This window comes from Chelonia mydas, chromosome 4 (genome assembly GCF_015237465.2).
Source record: "Chelonia mydas isolate rCheMyd1 chromosome 4, rCheMyd1.pri.v2, whole genome shotgun sequence".
In the NCBI taxonomy this organism is placed as follows: domain Eukaryota; kingdom Metazoa; phylum Chordata; order Testudines; family Cheloniidae; genus Chelonia; species Chelonia mydas.
In genome coordinates this window covers 26,298,237-26,319,151 of record NC_057852.1, presented here as the reverse complement: position 1 = coordinate 26,319,151, position 20,915 = coordinate 26,298,237, and the positions used below count along the sequence as shown (strand labels likewise).

The window sequence follows — 20,915 nt, the reverse complement described above, 5'->3', positions numbered from 1 at the left end:
TGCTGAGTTTTGAAGGAAACAAAACGCAACACAACTGTTTGTGGTGTTATGAGATCAGGCCAGACATTTTTCATTTTTAATAAGCACAAAAAAGTGAAGTCTAATATATTTGGGGGAGGGAAACCCTACAGGCTTTGTGTGCTACAGTTACTTCACATTAATAGCCGTAGCTGGTGATTTCAGCACAAATCGTACCATACCGTGATGACATAATTAGCCCTTTCTCACATGTTCAGAAGATTCTTTTTTTTTTTTTTTTCATTCTGGCCACCAGTGTTATTGCTTTGCAGGGCTGTATAATTATTGTATCCTCTGGAGGACCAGTTCTGAAGTCCATTAAAACAAAAAAAAAATGCATTCAACATCTCTGTTCATTGACCATGTAATAGAATTAACCGAAAAGTAATTTGAAAGTGTGAAGAATGTGCATCCTGGAAAAGCAGCTTGTATTTATTTAATTCAAGGTCACGCATGTGTCGGGAAGGACATAACAACCTGGTCAAAGGAAATTCTCTGCTAAAAGTCAATTGAAAAATCACATCAGCCAAGCAGAGAACTTCCGTTGGTCAAGAGGGAAGGCATCTTTAAATTTGGAGTAAAGAGTGGTGTTTTTCAGAGGGATACACATGCTGGAAATTTAAACTGGAAGTAAAACTGATTCAGAACTCAAGATTGTGACTTTTCAGTGTGTAGAACGGGGTGATGTGAAGTCTGCAGCTTTGGACCATTTATAATTAAGGTTTGGACCATTCTCTTCTATGAAGGTTATTCCTGAATAGTGAAATGGAAACTCCATGATTTTCCCTGGAATCCTTCCACTGGAGAGTTTGGTCTCCCCACAGCAAAGAGACTGGAAGAGATTCACCCTTGTAAACTGGCAGATTCCCTAGGATCTGTTTAGACCTGAAAATCCTAGGTATTTTAATAATCTAGCTAATGGAAAAACAGAATGAGTAATAGTGGAGCTGGAGAAATGCAATTAGTTGTCTGGGATACGTGATATTAGATGGTGCAAATACAATTTTCCTCATCATTCTAGCTATATTGACTCTCAGAGGTGCTCACATGCTTTGAAATGTTAATGTACACTGGGCCTAAAATATACTTTTGTTCCTGAATTAAGAGACTACAGCTTTATGGAGAGAAGACAAAGGAGTTGGGATAGTTTTTTCCTTTTGTTAAAAAAAAAATCCAAAACCACTGCATTATTTTAAAACTAATATTTGAAAAATGTTGATCTGATTATATAGATACAATCCTACATTCTCTGCTTGAGCAAAATTCCTGTTGAAAGAAATCGATGCGAGCTGTGCCTATGTAACCAAGAATAGAATTAAACCTGGTGAAAGTTTCACTTGATAAAGACTAATTAAGTACTGCAGGATTTGGCCTAAATTATGGGCCAGTTCCATAACTGGTGTCATTGACTTTAGTGGAGCCAGGCCAATTTACCCCAACTGAGGATCATATCTGATCAATTTACAGCACAATTGAATAAATATGAAATTGGCCTGATTATCTTCTCACTTGTACCAGTTTTACATTGGTGTGACTCCACTAGATTCATTGAAGTTACACTTGATTTGCCCCTGAAAATGTACAATCACACTCAAGGCCAGTATCTGTATGTCCGACTTCTGAGTTGCTGAAAACCTGCTGCGAGAAATAAATAGCTTTCCTCCTAATTTCATCGGAGCAGGCTTTTTGCATAATGAATTTAGATGTCTTCTCATTTTTGGCTTCTTTCCAGTGTCTTGGAAACAAATGGAAACTTAAAAAAAAACCATTGCTCTTTTCCACTAAGACATCGCTATTTTATAAGGAATTGTGCTTATTAAACTTGTATTTAATTTTATATTAGTTTTCTATAGACTTACCTAAAAGCCTTTTTTTCCAGAATTGCTTTTATTTTTTAATGAAGGGAGTTTAAATAGTAGCTTATATATATGTCTCATACTGTATACAGATAAGATTAATGTGATTCAGGAAAGTGGATTGGTTTATGTGATGGATTATCTCCACTTATGTTGGACAGAAAGACAGATGTGAAAATAATCACACATTCATTACTGGCACTCAGGTAGTGAACCTTTTAATTCTGGGGTTCTGTGCCATACATTATGTTGCTGAATTACCTGTTTTCCCATTACTTTCACATCCCAGTGTTCTAGCACCCCAGACAATATAGTGAAGACACAGTTCCATTGCCACCAAAATATTAGAGAGTACTGTATTAGTTATAAGATCTGGGGGAAATGGGACAACTAGGCCGGGACATTTAAAAGGAAGTCGAGAACACACAGAAGTGTGAAATATGAAAAAATGAAGGGAATTGGTTATACATGGTATGTGTACATTGGGCAGTACTAAAGAGGGGACCTGCTTCCTGCTTCCCTACAGGTTGAGTAATTCCCAGTCAATGGGTGTTACTTGTATCCTGCGTGGAGAGAACTGGGCCACATGGTCTTGAGTTGAGATTACTCTTGAGCCAAAGATGGACCTCCTCCATCACAAGTCTCAGAGAGAAAGAAGGCATTTTAGAACTCATCATATGCATTAGCTCATTTTATATTTTCACTACACTAGAATCATTCTTGTCAAGCAACTTTTTCTAGCAGGTCTATATCTCTTTCAAGCTCTCTCATCTCAAAATATGGATACTTTTCTCTTTGATACATATGGCTTTGATTCTGCAGTTGATGGTAAATTAGTGCATTTACAGCCAAGTGTAACCAAGACAGTTTTGAATATGTTCCATCTTTAAAACAGACCAGGAACTAACTATCTTTCTCAATGGACATCACATGAAACACAACTCCCACCCAGTCTACCTTGGAGTAAACCTAGATAAATCTCTCACCTTATCTTAACCACCTGAGGAAAACTGCAGCTAAGTTGAGGATACGTAACAACCTTCTAAGCAAACTGGCCGGCACTTCATGGGGAGCCAACACGCAAACTCTCTGATCATCTGGTTTAGCTCTCTGTTAGTCTGCAGCAGAATATTGTGCTCCATCTGGCTCCATTTGTCTCATGTCAAGTTAGTTGACACACAGCTACACTCAACTTTGCACATCGTAACTGGGACAATTCGACCCAGACCAGTACTGTGGCTCCGTATGTTAAGTAACATCACTGCTGCACACATCCCTCACAAGGATGCTACTGCCAGATTGGTTGAGAATACCAGGACAAACTCAAGCTACCACTTTCACAGACCTCTTCAACCACCCAAGGGTGTGGTTTTCACCAGCCGTTGCAGGCCCATTTGCCCTGCCGAGATTTCTCCACGACATTGATATGGCATGAAGAATGGGCTGTAGCTGACATCAGAAACCAATCTCCTATAACTGACCTGACCATATGTGTACCTGGCTTTGATTTGCCATGCCAGTCATGGGTCCTTCTGAAAAAAAATTTGAATAGGCCAAGTTCAACATACGGCCAGCCTTCACATCTGGGGCCAACAAGAGGATTCCACAAACAGCTGTGGCCAAAGGCACACAATATCACACATCATGATGACTGCCATCTGGCCAGATTTCGTGATGGTTTGAAGGCTCTGCTCTTCACTGAGAAGGCTGCTGCGAATTGGCTTGGCAAGCTCCACATCCACTTAGAAAAAGGGTTATGATTAGGGTATATAATAAATGCAAGCCTTAGGGTTTCACAATATTGAGTTAAAAACACATTGAATTAAAATTAATGTAATTGTTAGTGTTACTTTCATTTAACAAATCTCTGAATTTGTGTGTGTTAATACCTTCAGGGGGAGCGTTGGGGATGTCCTGCATATGTTGTCATGTCTCATACAAATCAATGTCTTGCAACAGAACCTGCTTGAACCCTGAAGGAGATGGAAATATAGCAATCAAAAAGTTAACTAAAGATTTGTGCATATATTTCTATAGAGATAGTCTGCTGCTGGAGACAGATTAATGAATCAGAAAAAAAGTGTTTATGCAGAATTTGGGTGTTTTGCTTACAAAAATGCCTTTAGAGTTTCTGTATGGTATAACTTTAGCTTCACAACTAATTGCAAATGCACACCTAAAATCACTAGCTACTACACTTCCTGTGATACATTTATGCTCTTCAAAAGAAGACCTGCCAACGCTGTGAAAAATTCAAGGTTTTTGTTTTATGTTTTTTTCCAAGGTAAAACTGAATCTAGTGGTTTTATGGATTTTTTTGAAAAAATTTTAACTTCACATTCACGTTTTAATTATTATAACATATAATTGAAGAAAATACTAGAAATATTAGACTCTGCTTTCAATTTTAATTGGAAAACTTTGAACCTTCTAAAACGTTAAAATGGAAGTGATGAGAAAACGTATTATGCCTACTAGGAAAAAATAAAGAGGTTTAGATGTATCTGGAAGCTTAGGCCAGGTCTACACTACAAACTTATGTTGGTATAACTACGTAGTTCGGGGTGTGAAAAATCCACATCCCTGAGCAATGCAGTTTTAGCAACCTAACACCCTGTGTTCTCCTATCGACATAGCTACCACCTGTCGTAGAGGTGGATTAACTACGCCAACGGGAGAAGGTCTCCCATTGGCATAGGAGCGTCTGCACTTAAGCACTACCATGGCGCAGCTGCATCAGTGCAGCATTTTAAGTGTCGACCCGCACTTAGCAGGGAAGGGGAATAGATGGAGCCCATTGGTGATTGTAGAGAGGGGTGTAGTAAGTGGAATCAACTATCATTGAACTGTAGGGAGAGCGGGTGGGGTTGTGAACTGTTAAGGGAGCAAGAATCTCGATACTTTTGAAAGACAGATAGGCATCAGATCATGTGGTTCTGTGTAAAAATGGCTAGCTCACACTACTTTTCAGTCTTTACAGTGCTGAATTCATTAGATGGCTTTTCCTCATTCTAAGTGCAGTAAATGTAAAAGTTGCTGATCAGTTATGAAATCGGTGATTGTTATATAGGAATTTATCTGACTCAACATGCCTAAAGTTGAAGGAAGTAGTGCAAAACAAACAATTAATCTGAGAAAGGGCAGACAATCTGAGTCTTCAGATTCTTCAAGCTCAAATAGTGTCCAAGTTGCTTAAGATGCCATCGAAGAATGCAAAGAAATATCTCAAGAATATTTTGCCATTTGCTCAAATAACAAAAATAAAATGAGTGAAAGAGGAGAGAACTTCTTGAATCCCGTCACCCTAATTTCCTTACTTATGGGTATTCAGCATACAATCTAACTCTGCTTTAGAAAGGAGCACCTAGCACATTGTACGTTCAAAAATTATTCTGACGCCACCATGAGCCTGGTTGGTTGACTGAAAAAGGAAGATTGATGCTCCAGCACCACTGACATTCTGTGGAACTCTCAGAAAAATTGTGGACCGGATTTTGAGCTCCATTACAGCAATTGTGCACCTGTTTCACAAAACTTTATGAAGCCAGAGGATCTAGTCCGTGTAAGTTTCCCCTGGAAAAGGGGAGTCCTTTGGCTTCTTTGCCACACTTCCACTGGCTGCAGGTGTTGGGAGCATGGCTAAGGAAAGGCTGTTTTTCTGGGGCATCCCTACATTGCAGCACTCCTCAGCTGCTAGAAGTTGGGGACCACTGTCAGCTGGTGTCATTTAAAGCAGTCTTTATACAGGGGACTAGGGTGGTGCAGAACTGGCCTCAGTATTGAGTTGGAGGCACAAAGGGATCTCTTATTTCCCTCCTCTTCAGCTGTGCCCATTGTTCTTTGGGCCCAGCTGAGACCGTGGTCCTGTGTCTCTACATTTACATCCAACTAGAAGGACTGTGTTGAAATTTGCACCGAGCATGAGGATGGCTTTGATCAAAACACAGCATGCATTTTACACAAGCGGCTCTCCGGAGAGAGGCATGAAATTTATAAAAGCAATTGATAGCAGTTTCAGAGGAAGTTGCCAGCTTACAGGCTGATGACACTAGTGTCACAGTCTCACTGAAAATCTGGTTTGATCTAAGTAACAACAAAAAACTGGAACCACACAAGGAAAAAATCAAAAAATAATTCAGAGAAGCTATGGAACCTTTCTATTACTCTAGCCACCAGTGCAACTGATCTCAAATACAAAGGTCATAGACTCAGCTGTGAACAGGAAGAAGTAACTGAAATGTGGCTGATGGAACAGAGTCCTGAGTTTTGTTTTTCTCCTCTAGCCCTTGAAATTGAAAATCCAGATTTCAACTCCCTAATCTGTGTTTTCAGAAAAAGATGTCACAGTTTTGTCCCAAATTGTGGGAAATTATGGAAGCAAAATTATGGAAGACAGGAGAGCTGAATTCAGAATTTTGTCAATTGTAAAAAGACCTTCACTGCTGTCCACCCAGCTTGGCACTACTCAAACATAGTTGGAATAATAAATATAATATGTAATTCATTTTCATAAGTATGTGATTTCTGGTAACCTGATGAGCTTTTGTGGGGATGAGGGAAATTAAAACAACACTGGTCCTTTCATCCTTTAGAACATTTGTCTCCAACAGAATACAAACTTTATATGCAAATTTTTCTTACTCGTGTCTCCATTAAATTAGGTTAAAAAACCAAAAACAACCACCAAAACCATTTATATATATGTATATTTATATATAAATATACACACACTATCTCTTGTAGTGAAGAATTTTCATGTTCTTAAAAACTTATCTCCCTTAATGCATCTCTGCAAAAGGCTGCTTCTTCTCTTATATGACATCAACTCACACTAAATCAAAGTTGGGTGAAAAAGAATGTTTTAAAAAGCCCTGATCATTTTCTGAAGACGTTGGTATGTTTGTTTTAGAGGGAAAATCCTAGTTAGAGTTACTGGAAAGAGCACAGAACAGAAGTGAGGAGTCTTTAAGGTCTACCAAGGGCAGAAATCCATCTTTTCCTGACATTAATGCTGCATTGTTCTGTACATTTCTGGTTTACATCTAATTCCTGGCTGACAAGTGTCCGTTTTTCATGCTTATTCATCAGTCACCCTTGCATTAGCACTGCCTTGAAGGCGTCTGCCCTGCCTCTTATCGCCTTTCTCAGAAATGATAAAGGATATCCTTAAAGTTTTACCCACCCACACATCACAGTAAAACCCAGAACTACAATGAAGGAATAAAATACAGTTTGTAAAAAAATAAAATAAAATAAAATGGAAAAAAGGTAATTCTTTGCTGACTGCAAACATGAAAGCTTAAAAAAGAAAAAAAAAAAGGGAAGCAGAATCATGCCAGGCATTAAAATGATTTGTACACAGAAACTGTTACCTTGGGGAGATAAAAAATATAATTTTTGAGTTGTTTTTAGACTAAGGATGCATTACACTTGGAATTTAAAACTGAGCCATTTAAAGATGCTTCACAAAATGGGTCTATTTTTCCTCTCCAAAAAGCAAAGAAATTCAGATGTGGGTTTACATTGAGAGATTGAGCCCTCCATTCTATTAGTCCAGTTTTACAGTAGTGGAAAACCATTGATTTCAACACAGTTGTGAATGAGGCCCTCTTTCCTGATTGCAACAGATTGTCCCTACGTATTTCAGGAGTCTCAGAATGAAGTCTCGCCCCAGTGTGCTATGTGTGTGTTTTGTCCTGTGCCTGTAATATGTGGCACAAGAATAGTCATTGACTTCACTGGGACTGCACATTGGTAAGGAGTGTAGGGTTGGGCGCAGAGTTGCATCCCAGAATTTTAATCCTTAAACCTGAATTTCTTTCCATTACATCACATCCTGGACAGGACGGGGGAGAAGAAAAATATCTGTTGTACAGGCTGAGAGTTCTAGCCAAACCAAAACCACTTCCACAGAAGCTCCAAGGTGACGCCCTACCTGGAGCCATAAAGGTTGCACCTTTGGAAGCAATAATTTATGTAGTGCTTAAATTGTGCAGCTGTATGAACCATCACCTTTTTGATTCTCCCAAGCCTGATATGACTGCTAATGCAACAATCAGGCTTCATGGGAATGACACAAAAGAGGCATGCTGATTCCCTAGCATAAGAAATGTATTCTTCCTTGTCTGATCTAATCAGCCTTGGAAGAAATTTTATGGGTCCGGGAGCTCGGGCTCCAGCCCAAGCCCAGAAGTCTACACAGCAATGAAACAGCACCGCGAGCCCAAGTGGCTGGCACAGGCCAGCCATGGGATTTCCTTTGCTGTGTAAACATACTCTATATTACTAAAGTGGATGTGGTAAGAGAGTATCCTCATCCCTTTACCTCACATGACTCATCCTAAGGTTAGGGGTGGAAGAGGTGCCAGACCAGTTTCTCTGACCCCCTGAGAACTGCAGAAAGGAACTCTTGCAGACCTAGGGGCTGTAGCAATTCAGAGTTTCTGTACAGACAAGAGTCCTGACTAGAGTGGGTCTACCTTTTGTTTGTTTGTTTTCAGTTGCAACATTTTCTGAAGATTGTTTCATTCTTCTGGTTTTCAAAATGGACCAAATTTTTCAGTCTGGAATCTTGTGAGACTGTGTTTTACCTTTTTTCCACCTCATTTTGCAAACAGTTAGAACTTTCAAAAATAGCATGATTTAAAGTTGAAAAATGTGGGTTTTGAAAATACTCAGTTTTGAAAAATCTCACCGTGTGATTAAGCTGACAATCAAAATTGACAAGGGTGGGGGAAGAACCCTCTAAAACCACAAACAGCAAGAAAATGAAGATTGGGATGAGAAAATAGCAAATGGAGAATTGTAAGGAAGACAAAATATTTTCACAAGAGTTTTTTGTTTTTGTTTTTTTTAAAGGCCCTTTTTCATCAAAAAACTGACTTGCTCAGAAACAGCCCCAGTCCTACGCCAGTGGGATGTATCTAGCTGGACACAGCGAGTGCTAGAGTCACTTACATGAGCTCTCCATCTCCTCAACATTTCTAAAAAGCCTCAGTTAGAACTTTTGTTTGTTTGCTTTTCACCCCAGCCAACTTTATGCTTGGATAGTTAAACATACTGCGCAACCAGTATCTGTCTTCAGCTATCTGATGACTCTATGGATTGGGAGGACATATATAGTTCTGGATGGATAAAGCTCTAAGCACACAGGATGAAGCTGACAGAATGGAGTAGAAAAGCTCCCTATCTTGTAAATACACAATTATGTACTTTTTTCAAATGAGTATTATTTACTTGATAGTCTCTAATGGCTCCTTTGAGAACATTACCCTCTGTTATGTCAGGGGCCTGTACTTCGAGTATTTTTTAGTTTGCAGATCACTGACCCATGGAATGCAGTGGCGTTTTCAAAATATTACAGCATATCAAGTCAGTGAGTAATGGGGAGCTTCATGTGCATTAATCCCACCTGGTGAAAACTCTACTGAAACTTTTGATGGGGAACACGTACTGCTCACACTTATCTGTGCCACCTGTTTATAATAATCAGAAGAAAGCTTCTTTGTGTACTAAATGTAATTATTGCGCATTATGGGTAATGTATGTTAATTTGTAAGTATTAAAGCTTTGTTTTATGAGCTCAATACACCTGTATATAAATGTGTGTGTGTGTATACATATCTAATATATATAATCTCTCTATATATATATTTTGTGTATGTCTGTTTAAAAGGTTATTAAGTTAACTTCAGATCTGCATTTAATGTTTGGAAGGGAAGTGGGAAGACATAAAACAACATGTCAGGGAAGACCTAGGAATATCTATCTATCTAATCAAGTTATACTGCGCTCATTGTGGTATCTGAAAACCTGAGATTTATTATTACTATACTATTTGATATTTATGACAGTATGCTACTGTTATTAAAACTACAGTCTCCTATTATCTCCTAGTTTTAATATTAGGGCACAATAAAACCTGTTGTAATAGTTCCTAAAATGTATTTATATACACATGTTGGATATAGAATCATAGTTTCACAGAAATGTAAAACTGGAAGGGACCTTGATAGGTTATCTAGTCCAGTCCCCTGCACTGAGGCAGGACTAAGTATTATCCAGACTAACCTTGACCCTGTTCCTAAAAACCTTCAGTGATGGAGATTCCATAAACTCCCTAGGTAATTTGTTCAAGTGCTTAACTATCCTTACAGTTAGGAAGTTTTTCCTAATGTGTAACCTAAATCTCCCTTCCTGCAATTTAAACCCATTATTTCTTCTCCTGTCCACCAGACTAAACAAACCCATTTTTTTCAATCTTTCCTTGTGGGTCATGTTTTCTAAACCTTTAATCATTTTGTTGCTTTCCTCTGGACTTTCTCCAATTTGTCCACATCTTTCCCACGATGTGGTGCCCGGTACTGGACACAATGCTCCAGGATTATCTTCCTACTGTATTTTCCACTCCATGCATCCGATGAAGTGGGTTTTAGCCCACGAAAGCTTATGCCCAAATAAATTTGTTAGCCTTCAAGGTGCCCCAAGTTCTTCTAATGTTTTTTTTTTTGCTGATACAGACTAACCCGGCTACCACTCTGAAATACTCCAGCTGTGGCCTTATTGGTGCTGAGCAGAGTGAAAGAATTACTTCTCGTGTCTTGTTTGCTTCTTTTCCAACAGTATTACATTGTTGACTCATATTTAGTCTGTGATCCACAATAGCCCCCAAATCCTTTTCTGCACTACTCCTTCCTAGGCAGTCATTTCCCATTTTGTATTTGTGCAATTAATTATTCCTTCCTAAGTGCGGTACTTTGCATCATGTGTCCTCAATGAATTTCATCCAATCTATTTCAGACTATTTCTCCAGTTTATCAAGATCAATTTGAATTCTAATCCTGTCCTCCAAAGCATTTGCAATCCCTCCCAGCTTGGTATCATCAGCAAACTTTATAAGTGTGCTCTCTCTGCCATTATCCAAATCATTTATGAAGATATTGAATAAAATATATTAAATACATTTACTGTATGGAGGCAATGCATCTCCTTTGGGAGTGTCTTTATAGATGCATTAAACATTAAACTCTATTTTTGTATTTTACTCAACTAAATACAGTTATTAATTTTTGCTTATTTAAAATCTAAAAGAAAAACTGAGACTGCATTGCACTTCTGAAGCACCGTTACTCTGAAGGACTCAATGTTCTTTACCAACATGAATGGATTAAACCTCACGAACACTCCTTTGAGCTAGGTGGTGTTATATCCTTTTAATGCTGAGCAAACTAAAAGCTTGTTTTCACGTTCAGTGCTACAGCGGCTCCTATGCCGATGGGAGAGCATCTCCCGTCAGCGTAGTTAATCCACCTCTCCATGAGGTTGTAGCTATCTCAATGGGAGAAGTTCTCCTGAGGACATAGCGCTGTCTACACAGGGGGTTAAGTTGGTATAACTATGTAACTGGGGTATGTGGATTTTTCATACCCATGAGCCACATACTTATACTGATATAGGTCTGTAGTGTAGACCTGGCCTAAGGAGGTGAAGCAAACAGAGAGATGAGTCAACATTCTCAAGGTCAGGTAGCTAGTCCTCAGCACAGCCAGAAATAAAATTAGTAAGTCCTTACTACCAGCCTTCTTGCACCAACCACTAGACCACACCAACTTCTAGTTCAGGGTACGTTTTCCTGCTATACTTTTAAGACCCCTGGAAAGCAAGGTTTTATTGAGAACCCTAAAAACAACACACTGTAGTAGTGCTGCACACTGTCTTTTCTAATTTTCCAAAACTATGGTTTGTAGCCACAGCCCTGCACTGGGTGTGGCATGGATGCGCACCACGTCGGCAGCAGCTCTGACAAGAATATGCCACAGGAAGCTCTGTTTTTGTTCTGTTTGTATAGTGCCTAGCACAATAGGGTTGTAGTCTGTGAGTGGGACTTCTAGGCATACAGTAATAAAAATAATATATAATAATAAAATTGCTAAGAAATCTTTTCCCATGTAAGTTCTCCAAATATGATAAAATGAAGTGAAAATATTTTCCAGTCTTTTTAGATGAGGGTCTCTTCAGGACAGTGATTGTGTCTTCCTGTCTGCTTGGAAAGACCCTAACATGCATTCTGCACGACTACAATCATCTGTAAATCTTTGCAAGAATTAATGACTTCACAACCTGTTTTTGGTTTTTACTAGATCTCCGGAAGACTTTTGAACAGGAGCCCCTGGGGAAAGAAGTGTCTTTGGAACAGGAAGTCCTTCTCCAATGCCGTCCACCTGAAGGCATCCCAGTAGCTGAGGTGAGTGACAGCAGCTTCCTGCGCTAGCAATTGCCACTTAGTTGTCCTAACTGAGGCCTAATATGTGGCTAATGGTGCAGTGAATTAGGGTATGGCATGATGAATGGATGGTAATGGAGACCTAACTGCCTGCTGCTGGTAGAATAGATTGATTGGGAACTGATTAATGACTTTGGAGTCAATTAGAATGCCCCACTGGGCAGAGCCGTAGGCAGTTCAGTTTTATTTTTTGTTCTCTTACATGAAATCAGAACGCATCAGTAGGACAAATACCTGGTGGGATTTATGAATGCAACCCTGTTGTTTTTTTCGTGTCTTTTTTTAAAGTGAAAGTAATTGCTGTCCTTGAGGCAACTGGCTTTCATGTCTTACTAAAACATTTTATTTTTAATTTGCAGTATTTAATTTTCCTCACACATTTGTGTGCACACACTCACACACAGACTGCATAGCACAGTAGGAGGGCCCCTGCCATGATCTGATAAGGGACTTCCCAAAGCTGAAACAGTGTGATGTGAAGGAGAATAATCCGTCTTCTAACATGGCTTATCTTTTCCATCGAACAGCAATGAAAAACACAGGCAAGGGTACTCTGTTTTCTTACTGGCAGGAGTAACCCTGCACTATTTAGCAAAAACTGTGCACACAGGCAGTGATTGGCTCCTCCGTGAAAAGGAGCTCACCTCAGCATGGTGGTGGTGCTGGTGGAACAAGGCTTTGACCTCATTCCTCACAGGAGGGGGGTTTCAGAATCACAGGGGGACCTCTGAAATTCTAAATTCAACTCTGCTGATTAGTAGAAAAAATTATTGTTAATGATGGTAATTCCCTCATCAGAATTCTCCTCATTTTTTCTCTACTATGCTCAGAAGAAACTGATGCCAATTTGCATTAGGAGAAGTTAGGCTGTCATGGTTAAGTAGCAAAGTGGTTGTCATTCACTGTTGATGACTGATTTCTCAGGAGATCATGCTTAACGTGTTACATCCCTATCAAACTTGATCTTGGATCTAATCAGAATTGCAAAAAAATGCCCACAAACAGAAGGAATGATTAACATAGTAGATTACACACACACACACTTTTCAGTAGGTTGTTTTCTTTCCTCTTTAAGATCCTGAAAAGCTCAAAAAAGTGATTGAGTCTGGCAAGCCAGCTCTCTGACAGACATGATATTAATCAGTTGACTTTCCTCAAGAACTTATCAACTTTTGTTGCTTCTTAGCATCCTACCAACCGACTGTTGTGCCTTGACAAGTGTATTTATAACAGGGCATGTCATATTGCAGACGCTCTCGGATAGTGGGGACTGCATTACCTTCACTGGGAGCTGAGCTTCCTCATGAGTGGCAGTTAGTATGTGTGTAGTGTGTACGCTCTGCACCTCTCAGCGATTTAACAGCTAGTTCATCTCTTCTATCAAAAAACCCAGAAAGCCTGATTATGTGCAGGAGAGACAAACAGTATGAGTTAGCATGATGAGTAGAAAGGGGGCACTTGTCTCTGTCACAAACATTATGGAAGAAGCATTAGCCTTTTTAATTGTCTTTTTCTTAAATCAGATTAAATGTATCCTCCTTCCACTGAACTGCTTTAAAGGCTAATATGCCCTGGTTCCGGTGTATACTTCTTAGTGCAGCATATCCCAAGAAACTGATCTCTGAAAAGATTCTCCGTGAGCTGACCATATAATAATTGCTCTTTTTCCTACTCTCTGACAGTTCACTTTGTTAGGTAGTAAAGATTCATGGCTGCAAGCTAACTGGCTGTGGAACTTATTTGTACCATGGTCGGGGCAGACACCAATTCACACTTGGCAGGCTCAGGAGTCATACCCTGTCTGACATCAAAAGAACTATTCTTAATGTTTCTTCCCCCTCCCCCCCCCACTTCTCACTTTTGAAGTCAGGAGGGAGATCAGACACCCAGATTGGAGAGCAGCCTAATGCAGCTTCTTTGTAGACTCTTTCCAGCGCTATTAAAAGAACAAAGGCCTGAACACTAATGAATAGGAATACCTTAATGTGACACTTTATTACTGGCACTTGCTGCAGCGGGTATGATAAATTTTAAAAAATGGGAAGATGAAAGGTAACTTGGTGGGTTGAAGGATTACATGATTATTTTAATTTAGAGATGAATGTGTTCTTTGTTTAAGACTTCATTTATTTGTTCGGAGAACTTTCTGATATGATGATATAGTTAACCGAGAAAGAAGGGACTCCAGGAAGGCAGGCAATCAGCTGTTAGGCTCTCTCACATTATAGAAAGAATGTTTTGATTCCTGACATCCCAAGTCTGTCTGGGTAATGTAAACACAACAGCTATTAGCAATGTTTCCAGATTCGATGAGGCAGACAAGAGTACCTCAAATTATTCCTCATTACAGGGACTGTTTCTGTGACCTAGAGACAGATTACCATGCTGTCCAATACAAAGCAATTGGCGACCCACATTTTCTTGCATTTTTCCAGTTTTCGAAATGGTGAATAGTTTAAAAAAAGTCCTGTGTTGCAGGTAACATAATTCACAGTGATATTACTGTATAACCCTGTCACTGAATTGTTTTACTTTTGTTTTTTTCTCTTTGTTTTAACTTGTATTATGAAGTGCGGGAAACAACCCACTGTTAGGAGGATAGAGAATATATCCCTGTCAATGCAAAGAGGATTTAGACATGTAATTCCAAGCATGGTAAATGGCAGTTAACCACATCAAGCCCCTATGGATCAATGGCAGGACAGATCCTTTTGTTTTTAGTAGGTTGAGCCATGTCACAGTTTTTATGCCAGCCCCTCGCCCCCTCCCCCAGGGAGGAAGAAAGACTAAGGCAGAGATGAGGGAGCAAAGCTTTTAAAGCAGCACTTACCAGTGCTTCAGCTCCACTAAGGCATCATGTGCATTAGAGTAGATTGAAACAGTAGACACTTAAAAAGCCCAAGATCCAAATACAAGGGTGTGTGTTGCAACACAATGCTTTGAAGGTCTGAGGTCAAACCAAAATTCATCCTGCTTGCTCACTGGGGTCCAGGAAAGGCAACTGATGATTTGTTCAGTCACTATGGAAATCAAATCAACTTCTCTGTGGCTGTATACCCTGACCACCAACTAAGAATAGCAGTAGTGCCAGCTGCACTCTGGCAGGTTGCAGAAGGAGAACTGACACAGTAGGGAAAATGAGCAGCGAAATGGCAAAAATAACACAAAAAAGCAACAGCTCTGGCTCTTTCTAGGTTTCCAAAGCATTGCAGTGCCTCCAAAGCAATCCTTAATTGTGTGCATGAGGGCTTCGGTAAGGATGGGAAACGAGTCCACATGAAGCACATCAAATTTTAGAACCAAACTCACACCAAACCTTTCTAGAGTTCTGCAGTGTCTGGGTAAGAGTTGGCTATTTCCTGTCTGTGCCCCAGACAAGCAGTGGAAATGCTAAAATACCATAAGCGAGATTCTTGTGATATTTCTGCACATAACTAAAGGGGCAAATTAATTCCTGGTGTAATTCTATTGAAATCATCTGGGAGAGGAATGAGAAAAGAAGCTGCAAAATCCATTGCTCTGTATTTGTGCCACATTATATTGCGCCTTTCCTCAGTTGAGACACTGGATTATACCAAGATAAAAGATGATCAGATAAAGAGCGTCTGAACTGTTGGATGCTTATTTAAACAAATAAGACTTTTTGAGATTTGCATTTGACCATCACTAGGCATTAGGGGCCTGATTTTCAGAGATGCTAAGAACCCTGAACTCCAGTCAAAATCAATGAGATCTGCAGGCGTGTAGCACTTCTGAAGATCAAACAGTTCCAATCCTGTGGATTCCATCTGAAGCCTCAGCATTATTTCTGCCTCTTCTTGGCATGTGGACTCTTTTTGGCATCTCTGAAAAGCCAAGAAAGGAGCACATTCATGATAGGGGCACATAGTGGGATTCTCCCAAGGTAACGCAGCAGAATTATTAGCAATTAATCCCTTTGCTCATTTAATTTGTTCTTTATCATATCATATCATATATTTAATTTATGTTCAGTATCATATTGTGAGTGAGAAATAGACTCAGAGACATGCAGCCCCATCAAATTAGCTCCTTGCAATAGGTTATAGATCAAAACATCAATGAGATGTAAGATTAGTTAATATGCCATAAGCAGCTAAATGAAGTTTTGCATTGAAATGTGTGATTTGCTGCACCTTCAACAAGGAGATAATTGCTTTTCTAATTATAATTGGACACAGCGTACAAACTTGGTGACCCAGCTGAGCTTAAAAACTGGCATTATATTTATCTATCTTTGCATGTTTAATTAGGAAGGGGAGAGAAAAAACCATCAAGGAGTCAAGTGGCAAATGGAGGAGTTGTTTTGCCGAGTCAAAATGAGTGTGGCGTAGACTTTATTCAGCTGGTTTTGCCTGAGCAAAAAGCTGGTGGCAACTAGGGACTTCTCCAAATAGGCAGCATCAGGTGGCTGCTCCATCCAATTGATTATTAATATGACTGCTGTTTGCTTTGTTTCATGAGAGGGCTTATGTTTTGCTGCAGTTATTCCTTAATTAGAACTTCATGTGTATGCATTTCCATGCAAGCTCATTGTCATCCAAGCAGTGTTTTATATTCCCTGCAGTAAAGTGAGCTTGTAGGGAGGAGAACAGAGAGTTGATGGCCATGGATGTGGATCAGCTGGGAAATGGCATTGTCATTTGTCGTCCCTTGTGATACATGATGGAATTACCTGTGGGTCAGGTATCAATAAGAGAGAGGCTGAAAGGGGCCAAGTTGATCTGTGGCATGTAAGGAGGCACATCTCTCCCTCTTCCTTTACTTACCAAATGCCAACACAGATTACTGGCAAATTCCCAAGCTCCTACTTTCAGTTGTGCAAATAGGTGATAAGGGCATAGACAGCCTCTTTCCTTGCCCGCAGTGCAGTAGCAGGGCAAGAATTCACTCCAGAGGCTAAAGTCCTCCCTCGTTTACACCAGTGCAAATCCACTGGCAGCCTGTGGGGACGCATTGGTGTAAGCGTGGGAAGAAATTGTCCCTAGCTTTAAAAAGTGTTATAATCCAGTGAATGCTTCACAGCCACAATAGGCCTGGTCTGTTGGTCTGGAGAAACAGCCAGGCCTCTCATCTCTCTGGGCATGTCTACATGCAGCTGCGAGCAAGCCTGCCAAGATAGGTTCGTACTGGTGGGGATTGAGCTAGTGTGCTCTAGGCTTGAGAGCCCAAGCCGGAATGTCAACCCTGCTATTTTTAGTGTGCTAGCCCCAGTTCCCCCAGCACAAGTCTGTCTACCCAGGTTGGAAGGCTCACAGCTGCAGTGTAGACGTATCCTCTGTGAATACTGTGATGTGCATCTTTTTTAAAAGAAGCAGTGAGGTGCATGCCGCCAGGCATTTCTCTCTCATTACCCTGCCCTGTGCTGCCCAGGATGGCTCTGGGAATCAAAGTACAGCTGCCTGGCACCACTTTCCTTCACGGCCTCCAGTTAATAACAGCAGTTTTTTATGTATATTTTTAGAGGATTTATAACGTAGGAGAATGTAAACACAACAGCTATTAGCAATATTTCCAAATGCACTGGTCCCATACCCTAGAGACAGATTACCCTGCTCCCCCAGAAGATTAGTCCATCACTTCATGCTTTTGGCACAATGACCAGAACCCCTGATCCCTGCAGGATATAGTTCTTTTAGTCTCTGAAGTATATGAGTTGATTACCATTAATGTAGCTTGTACAACTGGAACTTTCAGTAGCATTCACAAAGTTATCTAGCCACAGTATTTTACATGATTCCTTCCTGGGGAAGTATGTTCTCCAGGTGTAGTGCTCAAACTGAGTGGTGTGAGTGCTAGTACTTCATGTTCTAACATCAAAGTTCCCAAACTGTTCCCTTGCTGGCAATCTGTGGTAAAATGGCTCCTCCTCCTTTCTTGCCAGCTCCCCTCCCTCCGTCGCTCACTCTCCCCAACCCTCGCTCATTTGCTCATTTTCGGGACGGGAGGGTTGGAGTGTGGGACGGGGTGAGGGCTCCGGCTGGGGGTGCAGGCTCTGGGGTGGGGCCAGGGATTTGGGATGCAGGAGGGGGCTCTGGGCTGGGGCAAAGGGTTGGGGTGCAGGATGGGGTGAGGGCTCCAGCTGGGGGTGCAGGCTCTAGGGTTGGCTGGGGATGCGGGGTTTAGGGTGCAGGAGGGGGCTCTGGTCTGCGGTAGAGGGTTGGGGTGCAGAAGGGGGTGAGGGCTCTGGCTGGGGGTGCGGGCTCTGGAGTGGGGCCGGGGATGAGGGGTTTGGAGTGCAGGAGGGGGCTCCACGCTGGGGCCAAGGGGTTCAGAGTGCACGAGGGGGCTTAGGGCTGGGACAGAGATTGGGATGTGGGAGGAGGTGTGGGCTCCAGGCAGTGCTGACCTCAGGCGGCGCCGGCATTTCATGGGGACAAAGGAAGTCCACGCAGCTCCCAGGAAGTGGCAGCATATCCTCCAGCTCCTCGGCAGAGGGTTGGCCAGGGGGCTATGCGTGCTGCCCCTCCCTGCAGGCATTGCCCCTGCAGCTCCCATTGGCCACAGTTCCAGGCCAATGGGAGCTGTGGAGCCGGCGCTCAGGGTGGTGCCTATGGGTGGGGGCAGTGCACGGAGCCCACTGTCTGCCACTCCACTTAGGAGCTGGAGGGACATGCCGCCACTTCCAGGAACCACACGGAGCCAGGCAGGGAACCTGCCTTAGCCCCGCTGGGGCCAACTGGAATTTTAGCAGCTCGGTCAGCACAGCTGACCGGAGCTGCCAGGGTCCCTTTTCGACCCGGTCCCTTTTCGATCGGGTGTTCCGGCAATTTTCTTCTGCTTAGTAAAGTTTCAAAGCTGCATTAAGTCAATGTTCAGTTGTAAACTTTTGAAAGAAGAACCATACCGTTTTGTTCAGTTACGAACGTTTCAGAGTTATGAACAACCTCCATTCCCGAGGTGTTCGTAACTCTGAGGTTCTACTGTATCCATAAACCTAACAGTGAAGTTTTCCATATCCCATTACCTGAGCCATCTAGTCCATCTTCAGCTGTGAGGCTTTTTTTTAATAAAAGTTCACCTCCATGTAGTACTTAAAGCAAAGTTGTAATATTCTCAAAAACAGCTAGAATTTATATCGCTTCGACAGCACGCTCTATATAGATTTTAGTACTCAAGCAGTGAGCTGGACATATGTGCAATTAAGGAAGTGTTTCCACAGCAGGAAAACAAATCCCCCTTATTGGCAATAGAAGCAGAAATAACGACAACTGAATAAAATGTCACTGTGGTTTGTGCTTGCTGTCTTATTCCTGGTATGTGTTTTGCAGTCGCTCATAGTTGTAATTTCAGCCTCTTTGGAGACCACCTTTAAAAAAAAAAGTGAGAAATCCATTTCCTGTCACTAGCACACAAAGAACAGCATCCTATTTAGTGGGCAGTTGGTAGGATGAAAGCATGCATTTGAAACCAAATCCAAACATTAAATATCAGTAGTCTTCAAAGAGGCATTGAACTCTCAAGATAACTAGAATAGTTGTTAGCTCAGTGACTCCTCAGAAATCTCTGAGGGTCTGAGTTTCTCACTTGGATGTCTCATGCTGGGTACAAACTGGTAGTTTATTTCACCAGTGTATATATATTTTTTGTTTTAATCAGCAGACCTACACTTGTGATTAATGTCTTTATGGTACAAGCTAAGTCTCTCTATGGTCTGACTGTTGTAGTAACTCATGCGTACCCTACTTTCCCAGACCAAAGGTTCTGGTAAGGGTGCGTAGAGCTGTGATTAAAATATGAGCGTTGGAAGAAATGCAAGTTCAGTAGAGATACTGTTCAGGAGAGCAATATCATTTTATTCTGTCTCTATGACTGCATAATAAGGGAGCCCAGATACTAGCAAGAAATTGCACGGTTCAGGCAGTAGGTTGGAAAATGTTCGGTAGTTCCTGTTAGGTGCTGAGCAGCCAGCAATCCAGTGGTGCCAAATCCTCTGGGTCTGACTCTGTTTTTAGTCAAGCAAATCTCTCGTTGAAGTCAAGAGGCCAAATCTTGCAGTCCTTGAATTTTGTTCCTGGAAATCAATGAGTTTTGCTTAAGTAAGAACTAAATTAATGACATCAAGATTGGGGCTAATGTCTTCAGTGACGTTTGTGGGGGGCTGAGCACCTGACAGGATCCGACCCAGTGCAGACTTAAAAAATAAAATAAAATGCTGTTTCAGCTGCCACAATCACAAGAGAGAGAATTGTGAGGAACAATCCTGCATTGGCAAGGGCAGAGGATCTAGTCTAGATGACCGCATGTGCCTTTTCCATCTCTTATCTTCTGTCATGAAGCTTCCACCTCCAGCAGTTTCTAAACCAGTCAGAAAAGCTTGCCAAGGGGTTTCAGCCTCTCGATCATGCTAGTAGCTTGGCATGGCTGAGTTTGTATCAGTAATTGGCTCCTGTAATAGCTTTTCCCATTTATATAATCACGTTTGATTAATGTACTCTCTCCTCTTGTAGTCTGCACTGAAATCTTGCGCAACTTCATATGCTCTGATTTCCATGTGTGTTGCATTATTTTAGTCCGCTGCTCAAAACATCCTGATTCGAGCACCGAGATATAGCCATCGTGATTATTGTGGGTTTTTCTTGCTGATGGTCTCACATATCATGTTGGGTGGCATGTGGCAGATTCCCTCTGTTAATTAGAACAAATGTGCCAATTATGTTAATGTATCTCCCGATACCAATCAGTGAATAATTAGAGACAACACATCTGTCTCTCACCAGGGAGTAGAATGAGAAAGAATA

The 20,915-nt window shown here is 41.2% G+C and overlaps 1 protein-coding gene across 5 annotated transcripts in view; it reads left to right on the top strand.

Moving 5' to 3' along the window:
• The window catches only part of UNC5C (unc-5 netrin receptor C), a 345,359-nt gene that overhangs the window by 243,146 nt on the left and 81,298 nt on the right, over positions 1-20,915 (top strand). For all 5 annotated transcript variants that reach the window (XM_037896935.2, XM_037896936.2, XM_043545436.1 and 2 more), the window contains one exon: positions 12,014-12,117. In XM_037896935.2, the coding sequence (XP_037752863.1) occupies positions 12,014-12,117 (104 nt within the window). The remainder of the gene's footprint in view (positions 1-12,013; positions 12,118-20,915) is intronic.